General features: G+C 43.1%; 4 protein-coding genes across 4 annotated transcripts in view; 2 read left to right on the top strand and 2 right to left on the bottom strand.

Moving 5' to 3' along the window:
• Window positions 1-11,854, bottom strand: part of LOC109487306 (midasin-like) — a 61,074-nt gene extending 49,220 nt beyond the window's left edge. Inside the window, exons 1-19 of the mRNA XM_019791285.1 lie at window positions 11,759-11,854; window positions 11,246-11,463; window positions 10,567-10,660; window positions 9,994-10,142; window positions 9,552-9,843; window positions 8,944-9,094; window positions 8,294-8,608; window positions 7,225-7,973; window positions 6,576-6,831; window positions 6,077-6,186; window positions 5,400-5,641; window positions 4,875-4,988; window positions 4,226-4,455; window positions 3,586-3,769; window positions 2,986-3,164; window positions 2,069-2,159; window positions 1,494-1,740; window positions 894-1,056; window positions 293-447 (exon numbers count right to left, since the gene is read on the bottom strand). Of these exons, the coding sequence (XP_019646844.1) occupies window positions 293-447; window positions 894-1,056; window positions 1,494-1,740; window positions 2,069-2,159; window positions 2,986-3,164; window positions 3,586-3,769; window positions 4,226-4,455; window positions 4,875-4,988; window positions 5,400-5,641; window positions 6,077-6,186; window positions 6,576-6,831; window positions 7,225-7,973; window positions 8,294-8,608; window positions 8,944-9,094; window positions 9,552-9,843; window positions 9,994-10,142; window positions 10,567-10,660; window positions 11,246-11,463; window positions 11,759-11,854 (4,035 nt within the window). The remainder of the gene's footprint in view (window positions 1-292; window positions 448-893; window positions 1,057-1,493; window positions 1,741-2,068; window positions 2,160-2,985; window positions 3,165-3,585; window positions 3,770-4,225; window positions 4,456-4,874; window positions 4,989-5,399; window positions 5,642-6,076; window positions 6,187-6,575; window positions 6,832-7,224; window positions 7,974-8,293; window positions 8,609-8,943; window positions 9,095-9,551; window positions 9,844-9,993; window positions 10,143-10,566; window positions 10,661-11,245; window positions 11,464-11,758) is intronic.
• A 352-nt stretch (window positions 11,855-12,206) lies between these two features.
• On the top strand, window positions 12,207-16,040 carry LOC109487307 (meiosis-specific protein MEI4-like). Its single transcript, XM_019791286.1, has 6 exons — window positions 12,207-12,255; window positions 12,594-12,736; window positions 13,146-13,248; window positions 13,765-13,901; window positions 14,350-14,616; window positions 14,959-16,040. The coding sequence occupies exons 1-6, from the start codon at window positions 12,207-12,209 to the stop codon at window positions 15,322-15,324; spliced, it is 1,065 nt and encodes a 354-aa protein (XP_019646845.1). The 3' UTR covers window positions 15,325-16,040.
• Window positions 16,041-16,051: 11 nt separating this feature from the next.
• LOC109487436 lies at window positions 16,052-20,036 on the bottom strand. Its single transcript, XM_019791430.1, has 7 exons — window positions 19,824-20,036; window positions 18,987-19,285; window positions 18,520-18,718; window positions 17,951-18,240; window positions 17,451-17,596; window positions 16,938-17,038; window positions 16,052-16,549 (listed from the first exon to the last, which is right to left on the bottom strand). Exons 2-7 carry the CDS (start codon window positions 19,260-19,262, stop codon window positions 16,080-16,082), a joined length of 1,482 nt encoding a protein of 493 aa, XP_019646989.1. The 5' UTR covers window positions 19,263-19,285; window positions 19,824-20,036; the 3' UTR covers window positions 16,052-16,079.
• Window positions 20,037-20,346: 310 nt separating this feature from the next.
• LOC109487429 (CAAX prenyl protease 1 homolog) lies at window positions 20,347-25,530 on the top strand. Its single transcript, XM_019791424.1, has 10 exons — window positions 20,347-20,499; window positions 21,275-21,421; window positions 21,691-21,777; window positions 22,157-22,273; window positions 22,612-22,764; window positions 23,125-23,266; window positions 23,585-23,766; window positions 24,083-24,217; window positions 24,578-24,721; window positions 25,189-25,530. The coding sequence occupies exons 1-10, from the start codon at window positions 20,407-20,409 to the stop codon at window positions 25,414-25,416; spliced, it is 1,428 nt and encodes a 475-aa protein (XP_019646983.1). The 5' UTR covers window positions 20,347-20,406; the 3' UTR covers window positions 25,417-25,530.
• Window positions 25,531-26,241: the final 711 nt, after the last annotated feature.

Here is a 26,241-nt window from a genome sequence, read left to right on the forward strand (position 1 = left end):
AACAATGCCAAAAGGTCCGGACCCGTTGGAATGGATCAGTTAGCGGCGCTTGAACCCCACTGTTACACAGGTACATGTGTAGGGTATGGAGAGGAGAAGACTATGGAAGAGATCTGCACTCTGTGGTTGCCTGCTGGAACTATCTTGTCAGACACTGTGGTCTGACTGCTTTATTCATAGTTAATCAGTTACAGATGTGGTGTGTCTTTGATAACTTCCTGTCACAGGGGACATGGGGGACTGTCTCCTAATGTGCCACAACAACACCTGTAAATTGCCCCCAAATTCCCACCTGTTTGAGTATCCCAGCAGCCACCTGTGACGTGTCCTTGCCCAGTGAGAAGAGGCGTGCGGGGTCGACCGTCCTGCGGAGGTGTTTCTCCAGGATGGTCCGGATCACGTCACATTCCTCTGGTCTCCTCACTCTCCCGGCCAGCAGCATGTAGCCTGGGGAGGAACAGGCATTTCTCTGGGTTTAGTTTGTATTTTATTTTATTTGCGCAGTTGTTAAAAAATAATTTGAAAAGGTAATAAAACAAATTACATAAAACAAAATAATGTGCAGGAGACGGTTGAAAGCCTTTAGGGCTTTCAGTTATTTCAGAGAAGTGTAACAGTGAGAATAGCTTACAACAATTGAAATGCTCTGAAATTGAAGTAAGTTTCTGTAGTTGGGTTTTTCTGTAATTGGATTTCCCAATGTCCTACTCATAGTACAACATTTGGAAAATCAAGGAAAAATGGAAAATGTGCACACAAAGAACAGCAGAACATCACCTGTATGTAGGAGGGTTTGCTATTTCTCTTAGGTTAGAAAACCTGTAAAAAGCTATGGAAAACTAGAATAACCGCCAGATTAAGAAAAATTTACAAAAAATAAAGTGTGACCTTACCATCATCAGCCAGGTGCTGGTCCCAGTCATAGAAGCCCTCAGTGCCCTGGCTGGCGCGCCGGTAACGCTCCGCCCAGCGGAACAGGTCCCGTAGCGTGATGAACCCGTGCTTCCCCGCAAACACGCTGGTACTCCTCCTGTGAGCCTGCAGGTCCTGCATCACCTGTTACCATGGCAACAGATGGAGAAGAGATCAGCTGTGATGCGTGGCAAATATCTACTCATGATGACATGAAAAAAATGTGTCTCTCCATGTTCCTTGCCGTTAGCACTAGTCATATTGAATTTGGATAGCCATGTTGAAATCCCTAAATTTAATGCATTACTGGACGTACAGTAAAGATTCACATTCTACTGTATTTCAAAGAGCATACTCCACTTTATACAGTTTCATGGGTTTTGTGGGATATTTTTTTGGTAAAACATTTATTAGTTATTTCTTTCAAAGTTATGAGTGACCAGCCTTACTTGAATTTAAGGTAATTACAAATTCCACAGTAAAAAACAAAGAAAAAACAATTGCTAACAGAACTGGAAGAAGGGAAGACATAGAATCTTCATTCTTCAAGACAATGCATCAGATCACATACTACATCATACCTTCACCAACTTCTTGCAGTAGGACTGTGGCAGATTGCACCTCTGTTCTAAGATAGTCTCCAGTTCTCGTGGAGGGATCTCGTCAAAATGGAGCTCAACAAAACGGTCCCTGAAGGCGCGAGACAGGACCTTCCGCCCTCCGTACAGCCCCGGTGGATTCTGGGTAGCAAACAGCATGAAGTGTGGATGTGCCTTCACGGTTTCCTGAGTCTCTGCGATGTACAACTCCCTGTTGTCATCCAGGAGTCTGCAGGGCAAAAAACATATGACTTACTTTGTATGTTACTTTGTAGGGCTGCATATTCATGTACATGTGTATCAATAAAAGAGCTTGGAGAGTTTGTTTGCTTGTCATATCCTACAAACATTCAACTGGTGTCTCATGGTGTAACATAGTGGTCTTGGTAACAGCAAGCTACACAAGCCAGAACTGAATGGTTTTATTCAATCACACATTCAATCTGATGGGCCCTTAAGGTTTAACATGTTTGAAGAATGGTTCTCCTCAAGCACTGGACAGAAAGCTCAATATAAGGACTGTAATCCCTAGTATGGGTGATAATCAGTTCCCTCACCTGTTGAGAGCCTCCAGTACATCAGTAGGAGCCAGGTTCAGCTCATCCAGGATGATCCAGTGTCCCTTCCTCATGGCTTCCACCAGCACACCTGCAGATAGAGGGAAGGAGAGAAGGACAGATAAACAAAATGAAAGATTTATTTTATTTACTCAATATTGTTGAATTATAGAAAAATTACTGATCATTTTTTTGCATTCTCATTTAAGGTCACACCAATTTATACTTGAGCCTATTGTATTTGTATGCTGTATCGGGACGAGGGCTGGTAAAGGTGTTACACCTGTTCCCCCGTCCCTTTCACTGTTGTGATGAATTTTAATAAATAAATAAATAAATAAATTTAATTCCTTGGTTAACGGATTTTTCTAGAAAAATAATGGAGCGGGCGGGCCAAAAAAAATAAAAAAAACAGGCCTAGGCATCCTATTATGGCCCAAAATGGTACGATAGGAGCCATGAAGTCAACACAACAGGCTGGTTCAAAATTTAAACAATGAATTCTGAACTTTTAATGATCCTATTGCATTGAAAGATAGAATAACTGTAACAACTAGGATGAAAAGGACTGTTTTCAACTGTTCAGGGCAAAATATGAGCATTTTGCAGTTGATTCTGAATTTTTATTTTTACATGTATTTGCAAATCAGAAAAAAATAAATGGAGCGGGCGAATCCGTTAACCAAGAAATTAAATTGGTGTGGCCTGAGTAACATTTTTAATGCTTAGAAAAACAAATAGAAACATACAAGAAAGGGAATTTAACAAACGTTGCTAGGTTTCAAAATGCAAACACTAAACAGTAAGACAAATAAAAAGGCAAATACATAAAAGATACATACACACTAAAAGACAAATAATTCATGGTAAGGTTACATGACAATGTAAGGACCTTACATTGTCATAGTTTCACATACCTTCCTTGAAGACCAGTTTGCCGGTGTGGTCTGCAGCGTAACACCCCACGTACTCCTGTATGTCTGTGTGCTCGTGGTTGTTGATTCTCACACAGTGGTTCCCACTGGCCTGAGCCAGCCATGTGATCAGGCTTGTCTTTCCCACCGATGTCTCACCCTGCAGGAGGACAGGGTAACGCCTGGGGAAGAGGGAAAGTAGCAGAATGTGAGTCGCATTTGGATAATCTAGCTAGCATACATGTAGTTTGATTGTAGGGGCCCCTATGTTGTGATTTGGACCCCTTATGCACACATGCTGTCTTTTAACTGGTGAGAGGCATTTCTTTCTGGGAAGAACCCTGTGTGCAACCCTTCATGAATCTGTAAGAAAAAAGTATTTGTATTTAAGGAATACAGCTTTTACTCTTTTAGAAAGGTGTGGTGGCTTCTTTCACACACTTAAGATGTGGTTCTCCTAAAACAGCAGGGCCAACAACACAACATTCCCTCTGAACATAACAATGATCCATTAGTAAGAGCAGTACCTGTATTATAGACACTCTGAGAGGTGAGAGTTGGTATCCACAGAATGTGAGAATGTTAAAGAAGAACAGTCCTAACCTTGCAGATACAATCCTGGCCAGGTCTCGTAGGTTGGCCCGTACAGCTGGAGTCAGGACATATTCCTGAGATGTGACGGGTTCTTTACTTCCCTGTGTGATCCAGTAACCCTCAAACTGTGCATGTCTGCCCTTCTCTGGTCGGGGCAGGGGCTGCTTCAACACACTCTTGATGTTCTTCTTGCCTGGTCATGGTAAGTGCATAATAATAAGGGTACTGATGGACATGGCATAAACTATGTTGGAGATTATGACTAGTCACATGAGCCAAGTACATGTAGATATAAGTAGAAGTAGATATAGAAGTGTACCATAGAGTTATATACCGAAATCTTACTTAGCACCTACGTGTCTTTGTACAATCCCCAACAAACTGAAAACTCAGTGAACTATCTCTTCTACACTATCCATTCAGGACACAGAACTGTAGAGGTAGCATATTGACCTCTACCAGGACAGTGTGCTTTCTAGTTCCATTTTAGAGTTTTGTATATCAAGTACTAGTAATATGTCTGAGTCCACATAAACATGACGGCTCAATGCTGACATGAACTATGCATCTGTGGTTGACATTTCAAGGTAGATATTAAATGTTACAAATTTTGTGTTGCTGTACAAAATATGAAATTCTTGATCCTCACCGACGATGTGTTCACACACCATCCTCTCCACTACTGGATGGGAGGCCCTGTCCAGCTGACTCAGGAAGCTCAGACAGAAGCCCTCGTACAGCGAGCGGAACGTGCTCCCGGCGGGGTTTCCCGCAGCGTGCCGCAGGGCTCGGCACAGCGTACGCAGGGAATAGTGGGGTCGATGACCTGTGGTGTCCGTCAGGTTCTTGGCTGCCTCCTTCCTCACGTTCAGGTAAAACCTATGATGTTAAGATTGTGAAGTTAACATAATTTGATTTCATATTCATTTAATATCTATTTTGTGTTACGACTACTGTACTGGGTAGCCCCATTTAACATTGGCAGGCTGTTTTCAAGGGGGACATGTCTTCTAATAAAAATACAATAAACATAAGGAAAATAGAAAATGTATGCTTTGGTTAGAATATACCAGTAACCGACAGAATAATTCCATGGCCATAAAGAGAAACTTGTTCCACACTTTGTAAACATATGTACATTCCAAAACAAACATCACTTAGTCTAGTACAGTCACTGAAAATGTGAAATTTCACTTGTCTAGCATAGTAGAATCACTATCAAGGTTTTAAGCTCTCAAACTATATTCAACTACATACTATACTCCACAATGCTGAAGATTCATAAGTTAATTCTTTACCTGATGATACCATCCACCTGTGCAGCAGTGACCCCTATCCCCTGCAGGTAGTAGTGCACCAACACTTTCAGATCTGACACCTCCTCCAACTCATCCACATAAAACTCTGTAAACCTGCAGATAGGGAAAACAATGGTCTCAGGTTTCTAGCAAGACATTCTAGTTGAAGCCTTCAGTACAGTTCAACACTTGGGATTATATGATAAGATACATTGTATGAATAGCTGCTGCCTAGTGCCTGTGAAGCTGGCAAATCATATCAAAGGGCAAGGATTACATAGAAAGCAAACACACAATTATGTGCAGAACTGCACACAATTACCAGTAAGTCATCTTATTTTACTCAATATATGGTCACCACAATAAATGTAGAGTAAGTTAAGGCTCAGGATAAATGAAAGAGACAAAATAATCTTTTCATTCCTGGTCCGACATCAAACAAGAAACACATCGTAAGAATGAGGATGTGACATTTAAATGACTTAACAACCATGTTAGTTTCCCGAGAAAACACATAATCCTTACCTGCTCCTGATGCCTGGTGGAAGGTCTTTCTTCCCCACATCAGTTGCAGGGTTCATACAGGCGAACAGGCGGAAGTCAGGGTGTCGGGTTACAGGTTTCGTGTCGCCACGATCGATCAACACCACGGAACCCGACACGCTCTCCAGCAGTCCACTCAGGCACTCCAGAGTCTCCGCAGTGGCCAGGTTTATCTCATCCAGAAGGACCCATTCTCCCTTCCTCACCGCCTGCACCAGGGTGCCCTATATGGAAGCAATCACCATGACGTCACGGTCAGCGAGTGGTAGGCAAAAAGGAGATGATGGTTGGCTGATTTGCCTACCAATAATTTGCATGTGTCTTCAAATTATTTCAGAGTATATGACGTAAACAAAAACAGCGATCATTTGTATGGGAGATAATGCCAGGATTGCAGAAAGATATGTAAGAATTTCTTCTAAGCTTGAAGGAGGATGGTCTACAACAGGTCATAACAAGAAGGACCAAACACATCATCAGCTTACTTGTGTCTCAATGATACCACGGTTGTGAAAATAATTGTAAGACAGTGTATCTCAATCTAGTTTAAATCTTGAAGGAAGATGCATATGATCTCCAACAAGTCGGAACAAGAAGGACCAACACTAAGTATTGTCCAGAACATTACAATTATTGCAATTCTTGCACCAACAGCTTACCTCAATAAAGCTAAATGCAAGAGCGCTCTCTGCTGTCTTCAGTTGGTACTGCAGCTGGGCAAGCCTTTCTGCCAGTTTTTTCCATCTGTCCACAAGATCTCTCTTCTCTCCTGAAATTACAAAATATATCAAAGATTTCATACATTTCAGCGTTAAAATTGATACTGATTTACAACAAACCTACATCATATGTACATCAATCATTCAGTACCAAGGACAGTACTAGGTTACTAGGTGTGTTTGAGAGATCTCTAGTGCAGTACCCCCAGGTATGCACAGTTTGGATATGCAGCAGTGCATTATACTGGGAGCGGCTGTTACATTTCAGTTGTGTTTAGACAAATTTTTCATGGTGGCAGATATATAGGGCTATCTGGATGTCTTTATGATTGACAAACGTAACCTCAGGGTGGTAGAATTATCAATATGAACTTCGTATCAGAACCAACAATTAAGCCAAAGCAAATCATCAAATTGAAAATCTTTAAAAAAAAACTACCTTCTTGTGGTTCCCCGAGCCTCTTCATGCCCATCTTCTGACAGTGGAGCATGAGTTTCAGCAGGTCCTGCCAGCGCCGCTTCGTGAAGCAGTCGGCGACGTGCCCCAGGAACTGGGTGTTCTGGTTCCTCGAGAACGTCTGACAGAAAACCGCCTCAAACTCCTCCCTAACCGGCATGACCAGCAGCCGCACGTCAACCGGTTTGAACCCGCCCAGCAGGTCAGTACTGTCACTCTGCTGGTTCATGTTCACCACCTGTAGGGACGAAAAACACAACCTGTTACTTTACAATGTACTTCTCAATTCCTTCTGTGAAAACTTAACCTCCCATAATTACACTTTTTGACATAACGTACTATGAAGGAAAGTTTGGTAACTGAGTTATCATTGTTCATTCATTCACATTGAGTGTATGATCATTTATCCAATATAAGTAAATTTAAGGATCTTATATATATATGTATGTCTATGGATTTATGATGACCAATAAATAAAAATTATAATGTTTATGGATTTGTCCGGACTTCAATCATGTAACCTGTAACTTATACTTTGTCTGACCTTGACCTTTCCCTCAACAAAAAGCAGCCAGCAGGCCAACTGGAGTATACCATAAATAAACAAAGATGCAAATAAACAAAAACCAACCTTGAGAGTGTGACCAGTTTGTGTGGACAGGTACTGCACTGAGGAGGTCTTGCCAGTACCGGTTTCTCCCACCAGCAGCACTGGTTCCCCCCTCTGTACGCACACCGCAACACGTTCCAACAGCGACACTGCGTGCCTCGTGTGCGCAAAGCAAGCGCTGCCTCCTATGTGCATCATTGCTACATCGCTGAGCTTACGTGGGATCGTAGCCCTGCCTACAGTCATTGCCGAGGAGTTGATGTCAATGTTGGGTTTGTATTTGGCACTGTAGAACACAGCTTTCTCCCTGCTGATGTTCAGCCTGGCTCCTATGACTTCAGACATGCGCAGCCGCTGTGCTGGTTTGGCTAGACTAGTGCAGAAGCAGTCCAGAGATTCCTGAAACACACTCGAGGCTTGCCCAAGGGAAGTGTCTCGGAAATCTGCCTCGATCCGATCGCACCACTTCAGCAAGTCCCGTGTAGAGATCAGTCGACCGTCCACAGATGAAAAACTTGTGGCTGGGACCATCCCTGAATCCTCTGGGGCTGGACTGAAGTCCATCCCATCCTCCTTTGCAACTGTCATGTCATGTCTACCAGATGACAGCATGCAGTACACATCCAACAGTTTCTCTGCGATGCCAGACAAGTTCGGATACTTTGCAACCAGTACCTTCTGCAGCTCTTCTCGTGAGAGTGGCTCGACACAAATCCGGGTCCACAATCGATCCAGCAGGGATGAATTTGATGAATGCTGTTTGAAGTAACCTGTGAAAAGTAAGGTCAAGTAAATAAAAAGAAAATGTATTTTGAGCCCTGGGATATAACAGAAGGAATATCAATGTCCAATTGATAAAAGCAACATCAAACTTTACCTCTGGCAGGATAGTAAGTTTTTTTCTTCAATACCACTTGTTTAATAAGTGCCAAAGTTACGATAACCATCTGTCATCTTCATCAGGGAAATTATGACTGGTTCACTGTACACAGATAAAGCTAGGTGTTACTGGTTCACTGTTCTGGTTTATTATGTATCGAAGCTAGGTGTCACTGTAAACTATGCATTGACACCTAGTAGTGACACCTACCTGTGGCACTTGACAAAAGCTGCTGAGAAGCGAAGAGTTGAAAGCCAGGGGCACAGCGCACAGTTTCTCCGTGGCCAGGAATGCTCAACTTTCTAGACTCCAACAGAGGGACGAGGATGGAGATGACGTCCATCGGAGCATAGTCGATGTCCTCCAGCAGGATCCAGTTGCCGTGGGCGACGGCTTGTGTCAGCACGCCTGGCTGCCAGACAAACTCCCCGGGGACGTCCGTGCATCTGTACGTGCCCAGCAGGGCCTTGCTGTCTGTCTGGTCACCCAGCTGCACCTTCAGCAAGTAGGGGGCGCCGCTGTGACCTGGAGCAGCAATGGGAGATAGATGTAGAGACAGTTAGAATCAGTTTAGAATCAGTTTTGGACAAAGAGTTAAAGGTTGTACAGATTTCTTAGGTTTGATGATGTACTGTCCTGTTTATACATGTTCAAGAGATACTGGAAAGATTTTAACACTGCAGTAAAAAGAAGACTTCAAAACCCCCACCTCAAAAAAATCATAACGTTTTTGAGTCCTTAAGGTGCTCTGGCTGACTTACATTGAGGTTAGAAATATATGAAGACTAAATCTACATGTACAAGAGCTGCCAGGTGTTTATATTGACACAAGTCAAACTAAAAGTTAAGACTAAACTCACCTGTGATGTTTGCCAGGTGTTCGACCAGAGCAGTCTTCCCACAGCCAACAGGCCCTTCCAGCAGCACGGCTTTCTGGGATAGCACGGCCATGGCCAGACAGTGCAGGTTACGGAGCGTGGAGGGGACAGGAACCAGAGTCTCAGGCACTTCCTGGGAGGGGAGGATTTTTGTTAATGTTTAATTGTTAAGTTTCTTTTTATTACTTGTTTGCTACCAAGCACAGTTGGGGCATCATCACTAGCAAGCTTAAACAACTCCGGCAATGAAATGTGCAAAGATTGAGTATAATAAGTTGTTCAGTGTGATATAGCTAGCTGCCGTTGCACTGCGTGCCTGCAAAGCTGAGTGTGTTTTGCTGAATGGCGGTTATACTCAGTCTGGCTATACCAATACAGATACAGATAAACTTGTGTATATTTGACATTCATTTTGTGGGCTATCTCACCAGAACTAGAGTTGCTAGTATTTTGTGTGGCCAAGGTTATATCATAATGCTATATTCTCTCTGTCTCCTCTCTTTTTTCCTCTCCCCTTCCCCCTATCTCTCTCTCTCTCTAATATAACACTGATATAACATGTCTATTGGAAGAAAAAAGACAAGGCTTACTTTTTCTTTACAGCCTGGTCTTTTAGGCAGCAAAACTCCACAAACAGACACCACAGATTCGCTCAGATCAGCAGTGACTACTGTGGTCTGTTTTGGCACCAGGAACTCATCGGACATTTCCACATGTCCAGCTGCGGTCATCAGCTTTCCCTGCTCATGGGACACATCAGTGAGACGGTCTGTCTGTAGGGTCAACTGGATTTGTTGCTGGGGGGTGAAATGCTGATTCAGCAGGTCGACTTTCTGTGCTTCTGTCAGGGAAAGGGCCAGGATAGTACACTGGGCTGCCCACCTGGGGAAAAATAGCGATGAAAAATGACTTGACCTGCATCTAGCTTTTACTATTTCATGTATAAACAAAGACTCAAACAAAAAAAATGTTGCTGCAGTTTGTACTATGTCGTTTCTCATAATCATAATATGTGTATGAACTTTGACATACCATCTGGTCTCCAAGTGTTTGTTGCCTAACAACGACAGGACCACGCCCCAGTCCCACCTGGCTGAGAAGACTTCTGGGTCTGACCGAAGTAGGAGGAAACACGTCTTACAGATATCTGCAAATCCCTCCTCTTGTCCCTGGGAGGATCGCTGGAAAGGATCGAAATATAATTCTGTCTTATTAGAGGGTCAACATACAATGATCTGTGTAGTAAAAGTAAGAGTATTCATCTTATGGTATGATTTCTTGCAATTTTATTTAGTTTTTTCTTTTTATTTTATCTGGTGATCAAATGCAGGCAAACAGACAATTTTACACATAGCAAATATTATACAAACAGCACTGGTCAACCTTGGAATGGCCATGGGAGTCTGAAAAAGAATCACTGGAACTAGAATATCTAAAATTAGTACAGTTGTATAATATTATGTACGTTAAGAAAAAGATACTAGTACACTCCATGAGCAAAGCATGGTCTATTATTTGTGTATTTTCAACATTGCTCTGGAGATAGCTAAATGCCTGATAAGAGTCAATAGATGAAACACATCAAGAGAAAGACATGTGGGTCACCTTTTTCTTTTTCCTGGCCGGCTCTCCCTCCTCGGCTTGGTTTGCCAGTCTTTGGAAGGGTGGTGGGGCCCAGCTGAAGTACCGCTCAGTAAATCTGAAAAAGTGGTTGAATGAATAAACACATGTGCTGCCTATCAAAAAGAATTTTTTTACTACTGACAGGACAGTCAGACTCAGTCATGATAAACAGACATTGCATAGTCATTGCCCATTCCAAGTGCTGCTTGTGACACAAACAGGAGCGAGGGTATAGTGGTTAGGATTTGGTGATCTCACTCCCAAGGTCCAGGTTCGATTCCCAGCGTGAGAACCAGTGGTGAAACAGGGGCATTAGTAGTAGAAACAGGAAAACCCCTGGATGCCGGGAATCAAACCCGCACCAAACCCGAGCAGCCAGCTCACGACACCAACGCACTAACGACTACTCCAACAGGTCCAGACCCGTTGGAATGGATCAGTTAGCGGCGCTTGAACCCCACTGTTACAATTGTTTAATCTCAAAGTTACACCTGTCTCTTGTCACGTGATTATCCCATCAAGTCACGTGACAAGAGAACTCCAAGACGAGATTTTAACCGGGTTGAAGATGAGACAGAGTGCGTCTCGAAAGCTCCCCAGTGTAGCTGAACTTTAGTTGTGTGTTTTGGTGTAAATATTTGTCAGAATTGTTTAATCTCACCTGAGTACATCAGGATACAGCAGAGTTAACCTGGCGACGGCTGCACACAGCTTCTCATGGTGCAGTAGGGGGACGTCCGCTCCAGCTCTGACTGTGGCCGCCGCTCTCTCCAACAACTCCAGCAACACTGGGCGGAAACATCGCGCCACCGCGAGGGAAACCTCGGGGTCGAGTACGAGCTTCGACAGCGAGGACAGAACAGTCTGTGTGGAGGAACCCTGGGGAGAAACAATGAAATGTCCCTTTTCTGTGGGTTTCTGCATAGCCTTCCGCAAATCTATTAAAACCCAAACCCCACTTGTACCCTTCCTCAACTCTTCCCCATACCCCACTCGTAGCCTTCCCAAACTCTACCCCATACATGTACCCCACTCGAGCGAGCTCGTACCCTTCCACAACTCTTCCCCCTTCCCCCATAGAGTTCATTTACCCTTACCCGAGACTTAACCCGTTAGCAATGGTTGGTGGGGGCTAAAGCAGAAAAAAGGCAAACACAAAGAACGACGAGCAAACCTCCTTGAGTAACTTGGCGGCGACTTGTTCACACTTTCCCCCTTCACGCTGCAAGTCTCCCAGGCAGCTTCTAAGGTCGATTTCTATCTTATCCATAGTTTATCGTCCTTATATACTCGGTTAACTGCATGGATAGGTTATTTTCCTAGACTAGACGCACAGAAAAGGGAAATTTAGCTACAACCGGGCAGCTGAAGTGAATAAAAACAAATTTAAAGCCGACATCCACGTGCAAAACGCGTCGCGTCCGCCATGATGGCGGGTCAAAGGTCACCGAGTTGAGCAATATGCGCAGGTGCATGACGGGAAGGTTTCATCACATGGCGCCAAGGTTTGAGTTGCTGGTAGTGCAGCCCAAGATGCGCTGCAGTTGCAAGTAATCTGGAGCACATATAAAGGTTTAGGATACATTGATTGATTAGGTTGTGCGGTTGTGCCTATACAGACCATGGACCAGCAAAGAAGTGGAGACAAGCAAAGAGAAACTGCAGATGAAGGTGAGTTGCCCTCCCCCGGCCCCCACAGTTGTTGATCTAGCACGTGCAACTTGGCTAGTGCCACTAGCCAAGTTGCACGTGCTAGATCAACAACTGAAGTAGCCGCGTAATACCAAACCTATTTTAATAGCTACCATTACCAAGATTCTTTCGCCTCATACAATGTACTGCGAAACTAAACCACCGTGAATGTAAATGATATACAGTAGAGTCCGTGATTTAATACATCCAGATGTCAATAGTTGTAGACTACTCTATTGATATGCCAAGGATGTTCTGTAAACTTGAGAGTGCCTTTTGCAACAAAACTCTCCCTTCCATTCTCTCCTTCCCCAAAGGAACCGTCCTCCCACCCTGTAACCCGGACTATGTGAGAATGGTGAAGCTCGCTGCTGCTGTCGCCATCCTCAGAACCAAACCACCAGGCATGACAGGCCAGCAGTACACACAGTACCTACAGCACAAGTACCAGGCTAACCAGGTATAAAATGTATCTGTATCTATGTTATGTACTTAGTATAACTCACTGACATATCTGTATAGCTGATATAACCTAGATAACACACCAGCTTTGCAGGCATGCGGCGCGGTGGCAGCTGGCTACATTACACCGAATGACATGTTACACCTAACCCTTGATCATCTAACTCTAAACATTGTTCAAAGGTATCTAATTGATAATGCCCTTTAATACTGTACTAGTGGTGACAGTGAGTTCCACTCTGTGATAGTTATAGGAAAGAATGAATTTTTAAACACCTCAATCCTTGATTGATAACTAAAAGGTATGTACAGCACACACAGTACCTGGAGCACAGTACATGCAGTATTTTGCAATTTTGTATCATTTTGGAACAATCAATCCATAAAGTATTAAATTTCTTCATCAGGGGGACTGGAAGAAGCGAGCCAAGCTTCTACAGAGCCATCTGCTGCAGACCAGGCAGGAACTGCTGCAGGCTAAACTGCTGCAGCAACAACCTCAGCCTGCAGGTAAATGCTTCCTGTGATTGGTCAGTACAATTTGTTTGGTTTGATTGACAGAATGATTCCTGTTGCAGGATGCTGTGATTGGTCAGTTGATTTTGGTTGATTTGATTGACAGAATGATTCCTGCAGCAGGCTGCTGTGATTGGTCAGTTCAATTTGTTTGGTTTGATTGACAGAATACAGGCTGCTGTGATTGGTCAGTTCATTTTGTTTGGTTTGATTGACAGAATGATTCCTGCTGTGATTGGTCAGTATTTAGAGAGGGCCTGCAAGCCCTTTTTCGTAAGGCATAATCAGGCCGTTTTAGACTTCGTAATTCGTAGGCAGCCTCCGCAAAAATCAACGTAATTCGTAATTGGACATTAGCCGCAAATTGTACAGTCGTAATCAGCTCAGAAACTTTAACGTAATTCGTAATAGGCGGCAAAAATTTTGCGTAATTCGTAATCACTACCCCCTCCCCTTGCAGGCCCTCTTTAGATTGGTAGACACAATTTGACAGGTTAATCTCACCTGCAGAAGGAGATGAAGACAAGCCTGAACAGGTGTTCCCAACTCCTCCTTCATCTTCAGAGCAACCATCATCTCCTCAGGTGTCCAGGGAAGATGTGGTGCAGAGACACTCAAGGTTTCTGTCCTGTGTGCTCAGGCTGCAGGTGTGTGCATGGAATATCGCTTACCTTTTTTGTTACTTCTGGTGGGAAAAGAGTTTATCGTAAGGTACTTGTCTGGATCAGGGCTCAGCCAGCATCCATTTTTCCATCAGGAACTTTGTGATGCGTGATGGAAAATTTTTTAAACCAATCCATTAACCTTGGTGGACAAAGCAGCAAGCTGACAAAAATGTTGGGTAAAAATATAAGAACATGCAAAGGACCACCAACAACCACTCTCAATCCCATGATTTGTCTCTCAAAATTGCATTTTTAAAGGCTTGAAAACAAAATTTGTCTCCAAACCCCACTAGATGCAAGCACTCTCTGGCCCCCTAGGTCTGAACCTGGACTGAGAGAAAAAAAATTGAGCTGGCTAGAGCCACGGTCTGGATAAAGCCACAATGAGATTTTTTTTTCACAGTCCTTCAATCCTTGTACCTTCTCGCAGACTGTGAGAAACTCCTTGGCAGGGAGGGTAAATCTGGAGGAGACGGTGAAGGACAGCATCCTCGACTCCTTACACCTCCTCAAAGTGTCCGTCGAGGAGAAGGTTCCTGATGTCTCCATGGCAACCAAGAAGCATGTCGTCAAGACAATCGTGGAGGTGCTTGGACGTGAAGAGTTGAAGGAGTTTAGTGAGGAGATTGTCCGGTCTGTGATGGACTTGGTACAAACCATCCTCACAGGGGTGCTCAGATGTGAGGACCTCAACAGGGTTAGTGGTAGAGTTTTTTTTAATTAAGAGCCTTTAAATTAAAGGCATATTTCAGAGCAGTAAAACTGACTTTTCAAAGTGAAGTTTCTACTTTTTGATGGAGTAAGTTAAATCAACCCGATCCCATTCATACTTTATTCAATATGTGAGGGAAATATGCGATGTCAGATAGACTCACTGAGGTAAAACAGTGGCTCAGCAGATATCTTGAGGGCCTATTATTCACATTATCCTTTTCTCTGTATACCCAGTCTGGTAGTTAACATTTGAGGCGAGCGGATTATACCAGTTAACAAGTACAGGTACAGATTAATGTTGATGTTCCTGTGTCCTTTATTTCAGCATCAGCATCAAGAAAACCAATGCAGACTTATTGTGGACCTGTCAGAAGCTGAAGCACTCCAAAAACTCATCCTGGAGACACTACTTCAAAACATCAAAGACTTTTCTGACACTCTAAGGACAGTGAAGACTTCATCCCTAGATCCTGTCCTCTATGAGAATGTGTACTACATGTTTTGGACTTTCGAGCAGATATTATACAACCTAAATGATTGTAGAAAACAATCCATTGACGAGACACTTGCAAATGAGTTGAACAACACTTTGGAGAGTTCACTGCTCTTCATATCAGAGAAATATCCACTTTTTGCCCACTATGTCTGGAAGTTGGGAGGTGTTTTAAACTCAATTCAGACACTCAGGTGATGAAAGCCACAGTTAGAAAGTGTGGACCGAGTTTATTGTAAATGTCACACAGTCGACAAAACATCAGTGTATGGATATAATGGTATCAAGTCCCTTCACTGGTACAATTACACAACATGTAACAAAGTCTTTTTATAGTTTTGCTGAATATTTACACAATTACGTTAATGATAAATACAATGTCTATGGGGATCAATAGTACATAGTAGGGGGTACAAACTCCATTTTCAACATGTGCTTCTACACAAAATTTTCATTCTGACGTCTTATAATACGATACAAATTATACTCTTTTGATAGTAAATATTTGCATGTACAATGTATGTGGATGCCAATATACATATAAGGCTGAGAATACAGACCTGCAAAGCATCTAAGAGTTCCGATGGATAAAACCTAACTTACTCAACTGCAAAATCCTCAAATTCAAACTTATGCAATCTGTAATATGTGGCTTACTTGGATTGACAAAATTCATGATAAAACTAAGAAAAAGAGTAACGTTACATGTAATTATCTTTGGGGATAAAATATACAGATGTCAAAATCCTGCTCTCTTGAAATGCTTCTTAGTAATGGCTTCTGTAAATATACATACTATGATGCTAAAATGATTGTGGAAATGCTGCTTTTCTGTAGCCTGAATGTCAGCCTTTTTAGTTTCGTCCGCTCCCCACAATCCGCTACCAGCCAAAAAGCAGATTGTGGGGATCGGATGAAAGCTGACATTCAGGCTAGCTTTTCTGCCCCCAACTTTACCAGTACTCTAGGTCTGAGTCTCCTTCATCCTCATCATCCGACACACACCTCCGTCCCTCCCACCACTCGTACATCAGGAACCTCGCACACAATCTGTGCTTAAACAGCTCCACCTCAAAACACTGCAGCGAGTCCCGAGGAAGGTGCAAGTCACTGATCAGCTTCAGCAGCTGGTCGGTGGATATCCTCGTCAAGCCTTCGCAGAAGTCCTGAGAAGTCTTGTCATGGAAAACGGTCGTCCCTTGGAAGACGTCTCTACAAGCGTCCAAGGAGAGGTGGCTGAGGAAGGCTGCTTGGAAGATCTGCCGGGCGCAGAGCTGGGACAGTTTGTTGGTGGTGCCGCCAAAGACGGCGTGCACTAACCTGGAACCCAGGCTCTGGAGGTGGGTCAGGTCCGAGGATGGCATGGACTCTTCCCCAAGCCACTGGATCAGCTCATTGGCGATCTCCGGGGTGCTGAAGTAGCCTGCAACAAGGTAGCATCTGTCAGTTATGATTCAGAAATACACTAGTAACAAGGTAGCATCTGACACTTAAAGAAGATGAAAGTCACTAGTACTTGGACTCTCAAAACAAACAAACAATATCTCTATAACTGCATGCATCACAGACATAAACATGTTACAATATTTAAAAGAAACATGCATATATCTACATCCCTATTCACATGTTCTTAAAACATTAGCCCCCAATTCAAAGTAACCAATGAATGTTATGGCACTTCTAACACTGCCTATAACCTATCTTGGATTCCATCCTTGAACCTTGAATGGGGACATCAGTGATGCCATCCTATTAAGTCTATATGAGTAGTATAATCAACTAGGATGGCCCAAGGGCACCCCATAACCTACCCTGGTCCACGAGATGTGCGAGGAACTGGTAACTCCTGTCCTGCCAGTCACAGTTCACCAGACGGGGGGACATCAGGCTGGCCAGGAGGGGGCTGACATAGCTACAGACACAAGCAAGAGGCAACACTGTAAACTCTTCATTATTGACATTACACCCACACCAACATGTGAGAGCTTTGGGACCAATCTTTTTTACAGCATTTACATGTACTTGTTAGTGCCTTGTACGCAACCATCATTGCAAATCTTGGTACAGAATATAAATTTACATATCATTTGCAAGTTAATGTTAAACACAATCTATGTAGGCCCCTTGTGGGTTGACATTAGTAAGTCTTCTTATGATTTTTTAGCCTAAGTGCCGTCCTAGTTGTATAAAAGTATGCTCTGTAAGGGGCCAGGTAGGGTAGGTATGGGAACAAGTATAGAAATAGGATGGCACATGCAAATGGAAATATATATTTGCTGCCTAGTGTTCCACCATGTATTGAATATATTTTTGTCCAAACGTACACAGGCATCCCTGTGCTGGGGTCGTTGACCCTGCCCTCGAGGCTGGGGCTGGCTCCGTGCTGTAACAGCTGCAGTGCAGTCGTCGTGTCGCCCTGCGACATGCACTCAAACAGCGCCGTGTGGTCCTGCCGGTTCTGGATGTCCACCTAGCCAAATGGGAGGGAAGTGCAGCAAAAACCTGTTTGTTTGTACATACTACTTACACTACTTAATATACTACATGTAAGTAGAAATCAAGGCAAATTTTTACAGTTATGCCTGTACAAGGGACCACCACTTCATAAGGACCACATGACCAATATGACCACTTTTGGTGGGCCCTCAAATTGTTTTTCCCATTGACACATTCAAGCAATAAGAATCACTATTATAGCGACTACCTGTCTACATAGACTAGATTATCTTGGTCTCCCTGGTGCTTTTCTTGGACAGTTTTGACTGTAAACATAAAAATTACATACATTTTGTCCACATGACTAAAACAGTGCAGTGCAGGTTACCTGTAGTCCTGGTTGGTTGAGAAGAAAGGTCACATGACTCCTCCTGGTCACACCCTGCTGTATCCAGGCGACGCCCGCCAACGGGTTGTCATCGCACATATCGTCCAGTCCGAACGGGAAGGCGGTGCACGCAGAGATCAGCGGCGTGTCTCCGAAACCGTCCACCGCGTTTATGTCAGACCCGTTGTCGAGGAGACACTGGGCCATGCGGAGGTCGACCGAGGACACCATGGTCTTGTGGAGCGGAGTCTTGTTTTGGCTGTCTCTGACATTGGGGTCTGCTCCACGGCCTGGAGCAATCAAAATTGATCAATTCATCTATAACCAATAATGCCTGTCCCACATGTTATGGCCTACACCTCAGAATGAATCAATCAATTGATCAAAAAACAATAAAGGCTCAGGCTTTGACAGTAGGACATGATATTGAATAATAAGCAATGGATATCTTTCTGATTAAGGTCAACTCTCAGAAATCAGATACAACATGACATCAGTACATCAATTCAAATCAATAAAAAATAAAGTCATCTCTCACAGAAGGCTTCTATACAAACAAACAAACAAACCTAGCAGCAGCCAGGTTAGCGTCACCAGCTGTTCCAGACACTCCTCTGTTGTCATGCCAACCTCTCCGTTCAGACCAATCACGTCTGTCGCTGAAAGAACCTTTGCCCGGGGATACGGAACCTCCGATAGATCGTTGAAGTAGTCGACTGCTAGTTGTAACGGCGCCTCTCCTGGACCCAAGAACTCTGAACCTAAGGTCTGGGAAGCAAACAGGACATTGGTATACATTAAATGGGCGACAAATGCAAGCAAAAGCTTTTCATAAGCTAGAATTTCCCTTACCACCTCAACAGAAATCATTGTACTCTGTAGATCAAGGTGCCAAAATGTTATGCTGTAATGTTAATATAGCTGTAATGTCGTAAATTTAATTTTCATTCATCTCTTTGTAGTTTAGCTGCTCTATTGGTTGTTAGAAGGTTAGGTGAAAAGGATGTGAAAAAAAAAAAAATGGAGAAATACGTACATTTGGCACCCGATGTGAGGGGTTGGCACCTTGCACTATGAGCAGCCGCGCCAGCTCCAAGTTCCTGGGAATGGCCATGCCGTTGAACTGGTTGAAACCACTCAGCACAATGAAGAGGGGTGTGCGTTGGTAGAAGCCCTCGTCCAGGTACGATGCGGTCTGGTTCTCGATGATGAGTTTCTTGGCATGCTCGTACTGACCCTCCTCCAGAGCCTTCGTCAGGAACGTCTGGTTCACCCCAAACGACACGTTGAAGATGGGAGCAGCGAAGGCCATATTTACACTATGGGTTGGAACACCTGAAACAAATAGGAGCAAATAGAAACAGGATAACTCTTGACTCCCAGGACTCAAATCGAACCCACACCAAAACTAGGCGGCCAGCTTACGACACCAGCACACTAACCGCTATGCCAAGAGGTCCGGACCCATTGGAATGGATCAGTTAGCAGTGCTTGAACCCCACTGTTACATAAAGGTAGCAATGACACTTTCTGTCCATACAGAATCTAAATTAATTTTGATGTATACCTAAAAAAAAAAAACATTTGACAGTCTTATTTATTTATTCACCACTCTTGGATAAATGTAGTGGTCCTTTAACAGAATAGGGCTGATTTCCAAAGAGTTCATGAATGATAAACAAACAGGAGTCGGTCATAACAAGGAGGTTTAAACCTCCTTGGTCATAAATACTGTATCAGTATAGCCGGTATAACCGCCCTTTTGCGTAACAAACTAGCTGGTGAAATATAGATAGGCAGTTACCGATAGGTATATAGAAATGCCAGTGGATTGTCATTTAAAACTTACCGTGCATTCAGGAAAAACACTTACCTGTAACGTTAGCTGTTGTTTGGGTAAACACCTGGTGAAACGTCAACTATGGCTTCGGTAAACCTAATTTACACCAACAGATGTCAACAAATAGCTAACGTAAGAGACAAAATCTTCATCATGGAAAACATTTTCGCCTTCTAAACTTAGCTTTGAGAAGGGAAGAATTGAACTGTCACCAAAAGACTTCGTAAAAACCCTGAAATCGGCCTAATATTGGAATGTTAGCAGTCGGCACCGTAAGAAAACAAGGAAAACGCGAACCAAACGTTGTTTAGGGTTGAAAGGTTACTGGAAGATTACATCTTGAATAGGAGCGGTTGGATTGATAATTTATAGATTTAAAACACATAAAGAAACATGAAACATGTGATGATAGTATAGATTTGTAAAACTTTGAAGTATACAGTTGATTTAAATCGTCACTTCAAAGTGGATATAACAGCGAAATAGTAAACTTTTTTTGTAAGTGAAATACTCTATAGTCCCCCATAAATGAAATCTACTATTCCAGCCCGCTTGGTCGTGCATAGTTCGTTACCAAGTCCTTAGCAGTATTTTCTCGTAGTCAGAAGGAGCTGAGATGGAGGTTGTGGCCGGCCTTGACCTTGTGACGGCCGTCCTTCTGTTCTTCTGGGTTGTTTACCTGTGGGAGAACTACTTATCCTTCAGACAGGTGAGACTGTAGCAACCGGCCGGATTGGGGAGGGGGGCGGCTCCCAGACCGGCCCAGCTACCAGGCCATAAATCGATTGTGTAATTTCCAGACAGTATTCTACATTAGGAGCCTCCTCCATTTCTAGTTCTGTACAACCGTTGCTGTAATACAGATAAAGCTGTAACATGTATGTGTCCGTAAAGCTAATGTGCATCAATGGCTTACAGTTACTCAAATTGATAAACCATATGGTGGTTTTACCGGCGCGTATACCGGCACCCCAAAAGCAGAACTAGTGTATCCTGCCTGTCCCACTCTGTAATTCCACTCGTGATGAGGTTCACAAGGCAAGGTCAGGGCCACAATCTTTCCCATTACTCAAGAGGGTGGGGAAGGGAATTCACAAAATGTTATGATTACTTAAAGAGATGGGGGCACAAAATGTTACTTAGATGGCTTCAGTACCAAGGACATAGACGGTTGTTGAGAGAATCAAGTACTAGTACTAAGGACAGTACCAAGGATTGTGCTTTAACAAGATACAGGGTACATGATTTAAGTTCTGAACATGTACATTGTAGTCCTATCAATAAACATAAGTCCTCACACATTCATATGAAACAAATAGGAGAAAACCCCTTACTCCTTGGATGCCGCGCCGAACCATGGCAGCCAGCTTGCGACACTAGCGTGCTAACCACTACTCCAAAAGGTCTGGACCCACTGGATTGGAGAGGCGCTTGTGTTACACATGGTCATACATAAGATAACATGAATATTGTCATGCCCTCAGCGTGGAGTTTACAAGACGACGCGGGACATCCCCTGGGAGCTCCGGTCGGTTCTGGAACACGACACCTTCGAGAAGGCGCGGCTGTATCAGCTGGACAAAAATGGCTTCAGTTTCTGGGCAGGCCTGTACTCACAACTGGAGATGACTGTGAGTTGAGACAAATCAATTGAAAGTGCTGTCATTGTTTTTTTTTGTCAAATGCTGCATTTTCATCAGATTGTCATATCATTATGCTGTCCTGTCATCAGGATTCTGGGCTATATTAGTGCTTTTTATTAACAAAATGCTTTATTTTTATGTCTTTACCAATAATACTGAATCCTCATCAAAATTCATACCTTATATCAATGTTCAACCTGGTGAGTTTATACTCTGTACCATTATGATTGATATGTAATAGGTGTTGTTCCTTGCAGGTTATCTTACTTCTGGGTGGGATCCCCTTCCTGTGGAGAAAGTCTGGGGATGTAACTGGGTACTTCGGCTATGGGCCTGAGTATGAGGTTTGTATTACTACTAGTATTTGTAGCTGGAAGAAGACTTTTAACTTCAGTTAAATACTAGTATCTTCCCTACCTTTGTTCTATTTTGAATATTCATAGGGTCAATGATATAGCAGGAAGTGAGCACTTAACAGTATTTGAAGATCAAGTTTGGGTATCTGAAATTCAACATGTTGTCTTTAAAAGCCAGAAAATGAATTTCAACATTTAAGGTAACCAATTTAGATGTTGATCTCAAAGCGCTTTCCCCCAAGTAAAAATACATCTTGATCTTTTATGTATTAGATACAAGACAGCAAAACAATTGTTTCTATAGTGAGTGAGCTGTTGATGATCCAGTTGATAACTAATGTGATGTTGTGATGTTCTTTCTCTTCAGATTTTGCAGTCTGTAATGTTTGTACTGTTGGGTACTGTGTTTAGTACTGTGACAGGCCTTCCCTGGGGCTTATACTCCACATTTGTGATAGAAGATAGACATGGCTTCAACAAACAGGTCAGATTTTGTCTGTTTATTTGTTGAACAGTTCCTTTGTTTGTTTGTGATGTTTTCTGAGAAAAATGTTATACATGTATTTGCTGTGTTCAGCACCTTGGTGGAACTCGTTGCCACCAAGCGCAGTTGGGGCATCATCACTAGAAAGCTTCAAACAACTCCTGCAATTAAATATGCAAAGATTGAGTGTAACAAGTCATTTAGTGTGACATAGCCAGCTGCCCCCACGCCACGTGCCTTTGAAGCTGGTGTGTTATGCCAAAGGCAGTTATACTGGCTATACCGATACAAATACAGACCTTCAAGAAAACATTAAAAAATTTTTTTCTCCCCACCAGACCCTTGGGTTCTACTTCAAGGACCTTGCTAAGAAGTTTGTAGTGACCCAGCTGATCTCCCTCCCCGTGGCAGCAGGTCTGCTGTACATCATCAAGGCAGGAGGAGACTACTTCTTCATCTACGCCTGGCTCTTCACATTTGTCGTTACCATGGTGAGAGACTAGAGCATCTTTCCCTGGAGCTATAACACTCAACATAGACCTTATACCCTTTTTTAATTTAGAGTTGTATACACACACGTCAGGATTTTTTTGGGACATCACTTGCACTTGGACTTGTACAGTATATGCCTGTCAAACACGCCAACATTCTTTTTCTTTTTTTTTTTTGGTGCCCAAGCCCCGTTCCTCAGCTTAGCAGCTGAGCTGTCAGTTGTTAATGACGGGATGCAGAATACATTCATTTGATGCTGCTTAGATGTAATCCACTTGCCAACATGGTTGCAAGGTCTTTAAATTATGGTTATCATAAGATCAATAAATAGTGTCTAAAATCATTTTTTTTTCTACCAGGGTCTGATCTTCATCTATGCAGACTACATTGCTCCTCTGTTTGACCGTTTCACCCCCCTCCCTGAAGGAGACCTGCGGACACAGATAGAGACACTAGCAGCTAGCATCGAGTTTCCTCTCTATAAGATCTTTGTTGTAGAAGGTAACAGGTATTGTTGTTTATATTTCACTTAACATTGGTCATTTTTATCTTTTATCAGGCAGCAGAGCAAATTCTAGATCTACATACCCTTATCCTTTTATACTGTTGTAATAAATGTTACCATAATGAAATAACAATGATAATTGTATTTAGTTTACACAAATCAGATGCCTTTGTCAAGATTTCTGATGTGAGCACTAAACAAGTGTTTTTCAGCCAGCCAACATTGTAGATGGTAAATTATGTCATAGTCATTAAGTAACTTTGTATACATGCACTTGAATGTATTTACTGGGAATACTAACATTTGACCGGCAGGTTCCAAGCGCTCCTCCCACAGCAATGCCTACTTCTTTGGCTTCTACAAGAACAAGAGGATCGTGTTGTTTGACACCCTGCTGGAGGAAAATCCTGTAAATAAGGAGGCTGCAGCAGGAGAGGATGCTGGGAATGCCTCATCAGAGGACAGCTCAGACACAGCCAGCGAACCAGAACAGAAGGTGGTGTTTTACACAGTTTGTTTTGTGCTTAGGGTTAGTACAAACTGCACAATCTGGAGATTCTGGTGAATCTGTTCTGATTTAGTTTGAGCTACTCCACACTGACTTTGTCTGGTGTTGATAAGCATGGTGGGGTCTTGCAGGCTCGTTCTTGGATGTACTGCAGTAGATGTAAACAAATCCTAACAGATAATGAGTATAGATGTGTGAATCTCAGAGCATGATCATCTTCAGAACCATTTATATAGTACATGTACCTCCTTTTTGTTACTACATCTTGACTGACTATATATGTCATGCCATACTCCTTAACCAGGGAGAGGGAGATGCTAAGGGGGAGGAGAAGAAGAAGAAGATCGGCTGCAGCAATGATGAGATCCTGGCTGTACTGGGCCACGAGCTGGGCCACTGGAAACTGGGCCACAACCTCAAAAACATCATCATTAGCCAGGTATGTAAAAACACACTCCAGAGGGCATCAAAGATACATGGGTCAAATGGGCAGCATGGAAGTTCATTGGAAATGTCAAGCCAGTGGAGCTATAATTTCGTGTGCAGTATGCATACAAGACTAGTACAGTACTAGTGTTTCTCAGTGTGACAATTTCAAAGTACATGACATTCATATGTTCCTTGTAAACACGTTTGATGACTAGCCTGGGTAGCTTACACTTCTAGCATCCCAATGATCAGGCTCATAGATGGGAGGAGACCCAATCAGCCCTTGACAATGAGAGATTGTGTAACACACACTAGGCCAGGAGCTGCTTTGCCCTTGTTCCAGTGCTTTGCAGGTTTCCCTATGTTCCAGGTGAACACGTTCCTGTGTTTCTTCCTATTTGCCCTGCTGAGTAACTGGAAGGAGCTGTACGAGGCCTTCGGCTTCCCCGACTCCCAGCCTGCCCTCATCGGCCTGCTGGTCATCTTCCAGTTCATCTTCTCTCCTTATAACGAGGTGAGTATTTGTCTGTACCTGTCAGTCAGCTGGTATGACACACTATCTTCAGAGACATGAAGAAGTAAGATGTAATGTTAAATCTTTGCTTACCTGGTATGTACATCTCCCAAGTTGTAAGAACTGTTCTGTATAAAACTTGTCGCTTATTCCTTATTGGGTAGCTTCAACTAGTTTCTTCTAGTAGAAGTTCAGTTAGATGCCTCTTCAGTATGCTTTGCTTTGTGTCCTGTTTATTATTGGTGCCATTTCCAAAAAGTACACCATATTAAACAAGCAAATGAGGCAGGACTTGAAGGTAGCAGGTAGGTTTAAGGGTAGCAGAGTCTAGGGCCTTGGACCCTGCAACATGGAGGAACTTACCAGATGAAAGTAAGTGGCCAGCTCCAGGCCAGTCTAAGGCTAGTAGATAACACAAATGTCCACAGGAACCTCTGTACTAAAACATACGTTCCTGTTTTTCCCAGCTGCTATCCTTCCTCATGACAGTGCTGAGCCGCAGGTTTGAGTTCCAGGCCGACACCTTCGCCCAGGGTCTGAACAAAGGAGCCGACCTGTGTACCGCACTTATCAAACTCAACAAGGACAACCTGGGCTTCCCCGTACACGACTGGTTATACGCCGCCTGGCACTACTCTCACCCAGGTCTGCTGGAGAGACTACGAGCGCTCGACTACAGACAGAAGGAACAGTAACGTGTGACATTCTCAGGGCTATCAAACATTATTATAAGACCATTGAAGGAATGCTACTACTAAGGCTTACTGCATCTTAGCTTGAAAGTTCATCTGTGTTGGTGGACGTCATTCTGAATCAAGGTTGAACTGTCATTGCTGGCACAGCTCAGCTTTGATTCAGTAAGGCTTTGCATCTACTCAACGCCATTTTCCAAAGTTTTAGAGGCAACGACTTAAAAATTTAACATTTCAACTTGATACTGGATTATTTTGTTTTTTCTCAATATTAGGAAGTAGTATCTCTATTTGTGGTGTAATCTTGTAGATTGTTATAGGCAGGTAACTTTACACGTGAAACCTACTGCAGGAAAGGGTATGAGGGTGGGGAAAGTTGGGGGCATTGGTTGGTTTTTGTGTTGTCTACTTCAGAGATAAGTTAGGGCTAAACAAGTCATGAACAGTATTTTACCATTACTCCTCATAGGTGTAAATTTCATTGGGAAGTAAGGGCTTGAGATCAAAGACTGCACATATACTAGAGATAGATAAACATAGAGTCTGGATGGACAAAACTTCTACATAGGTCATACCTAAGGGTAGATTTAATAACACTTACTGATACAATACAACTTATGTACTGTGTGATATGAAGAAAGGTTGCATTTTTCTATAGACATTGGAGGGGGGAGGGGTGGTTTTTGCCAATTAGAGGGCATTGTACCAACAAATGAGTCATTTTGTTGACATGACCTGGGATCAAGTCATTCCACATTGTGCACCTTTTGCAATTTAAAATTTACTGAAACCACTTTCTTATGGATTATGGAAGATAAAAACCATAAC

The sequence above is a fragment of the Branchiostoma belcheri genome, unplaced genomic scaffold, assembly GCF_001625305.1.
Source record: "Branchiostoma belcheri isolate BF01 breed outbred unplaced genomic scaffold, Haploidv18h27 scaffold88, whole genome shotgun sequence".
Taxonomy (NCBI): Eukaryota; Metazoa; Chordata; class Leptocardii; order Amphioxiformes; family Branchiostomatidae; genus Branchiostoma; species Branchiostoma belcheri.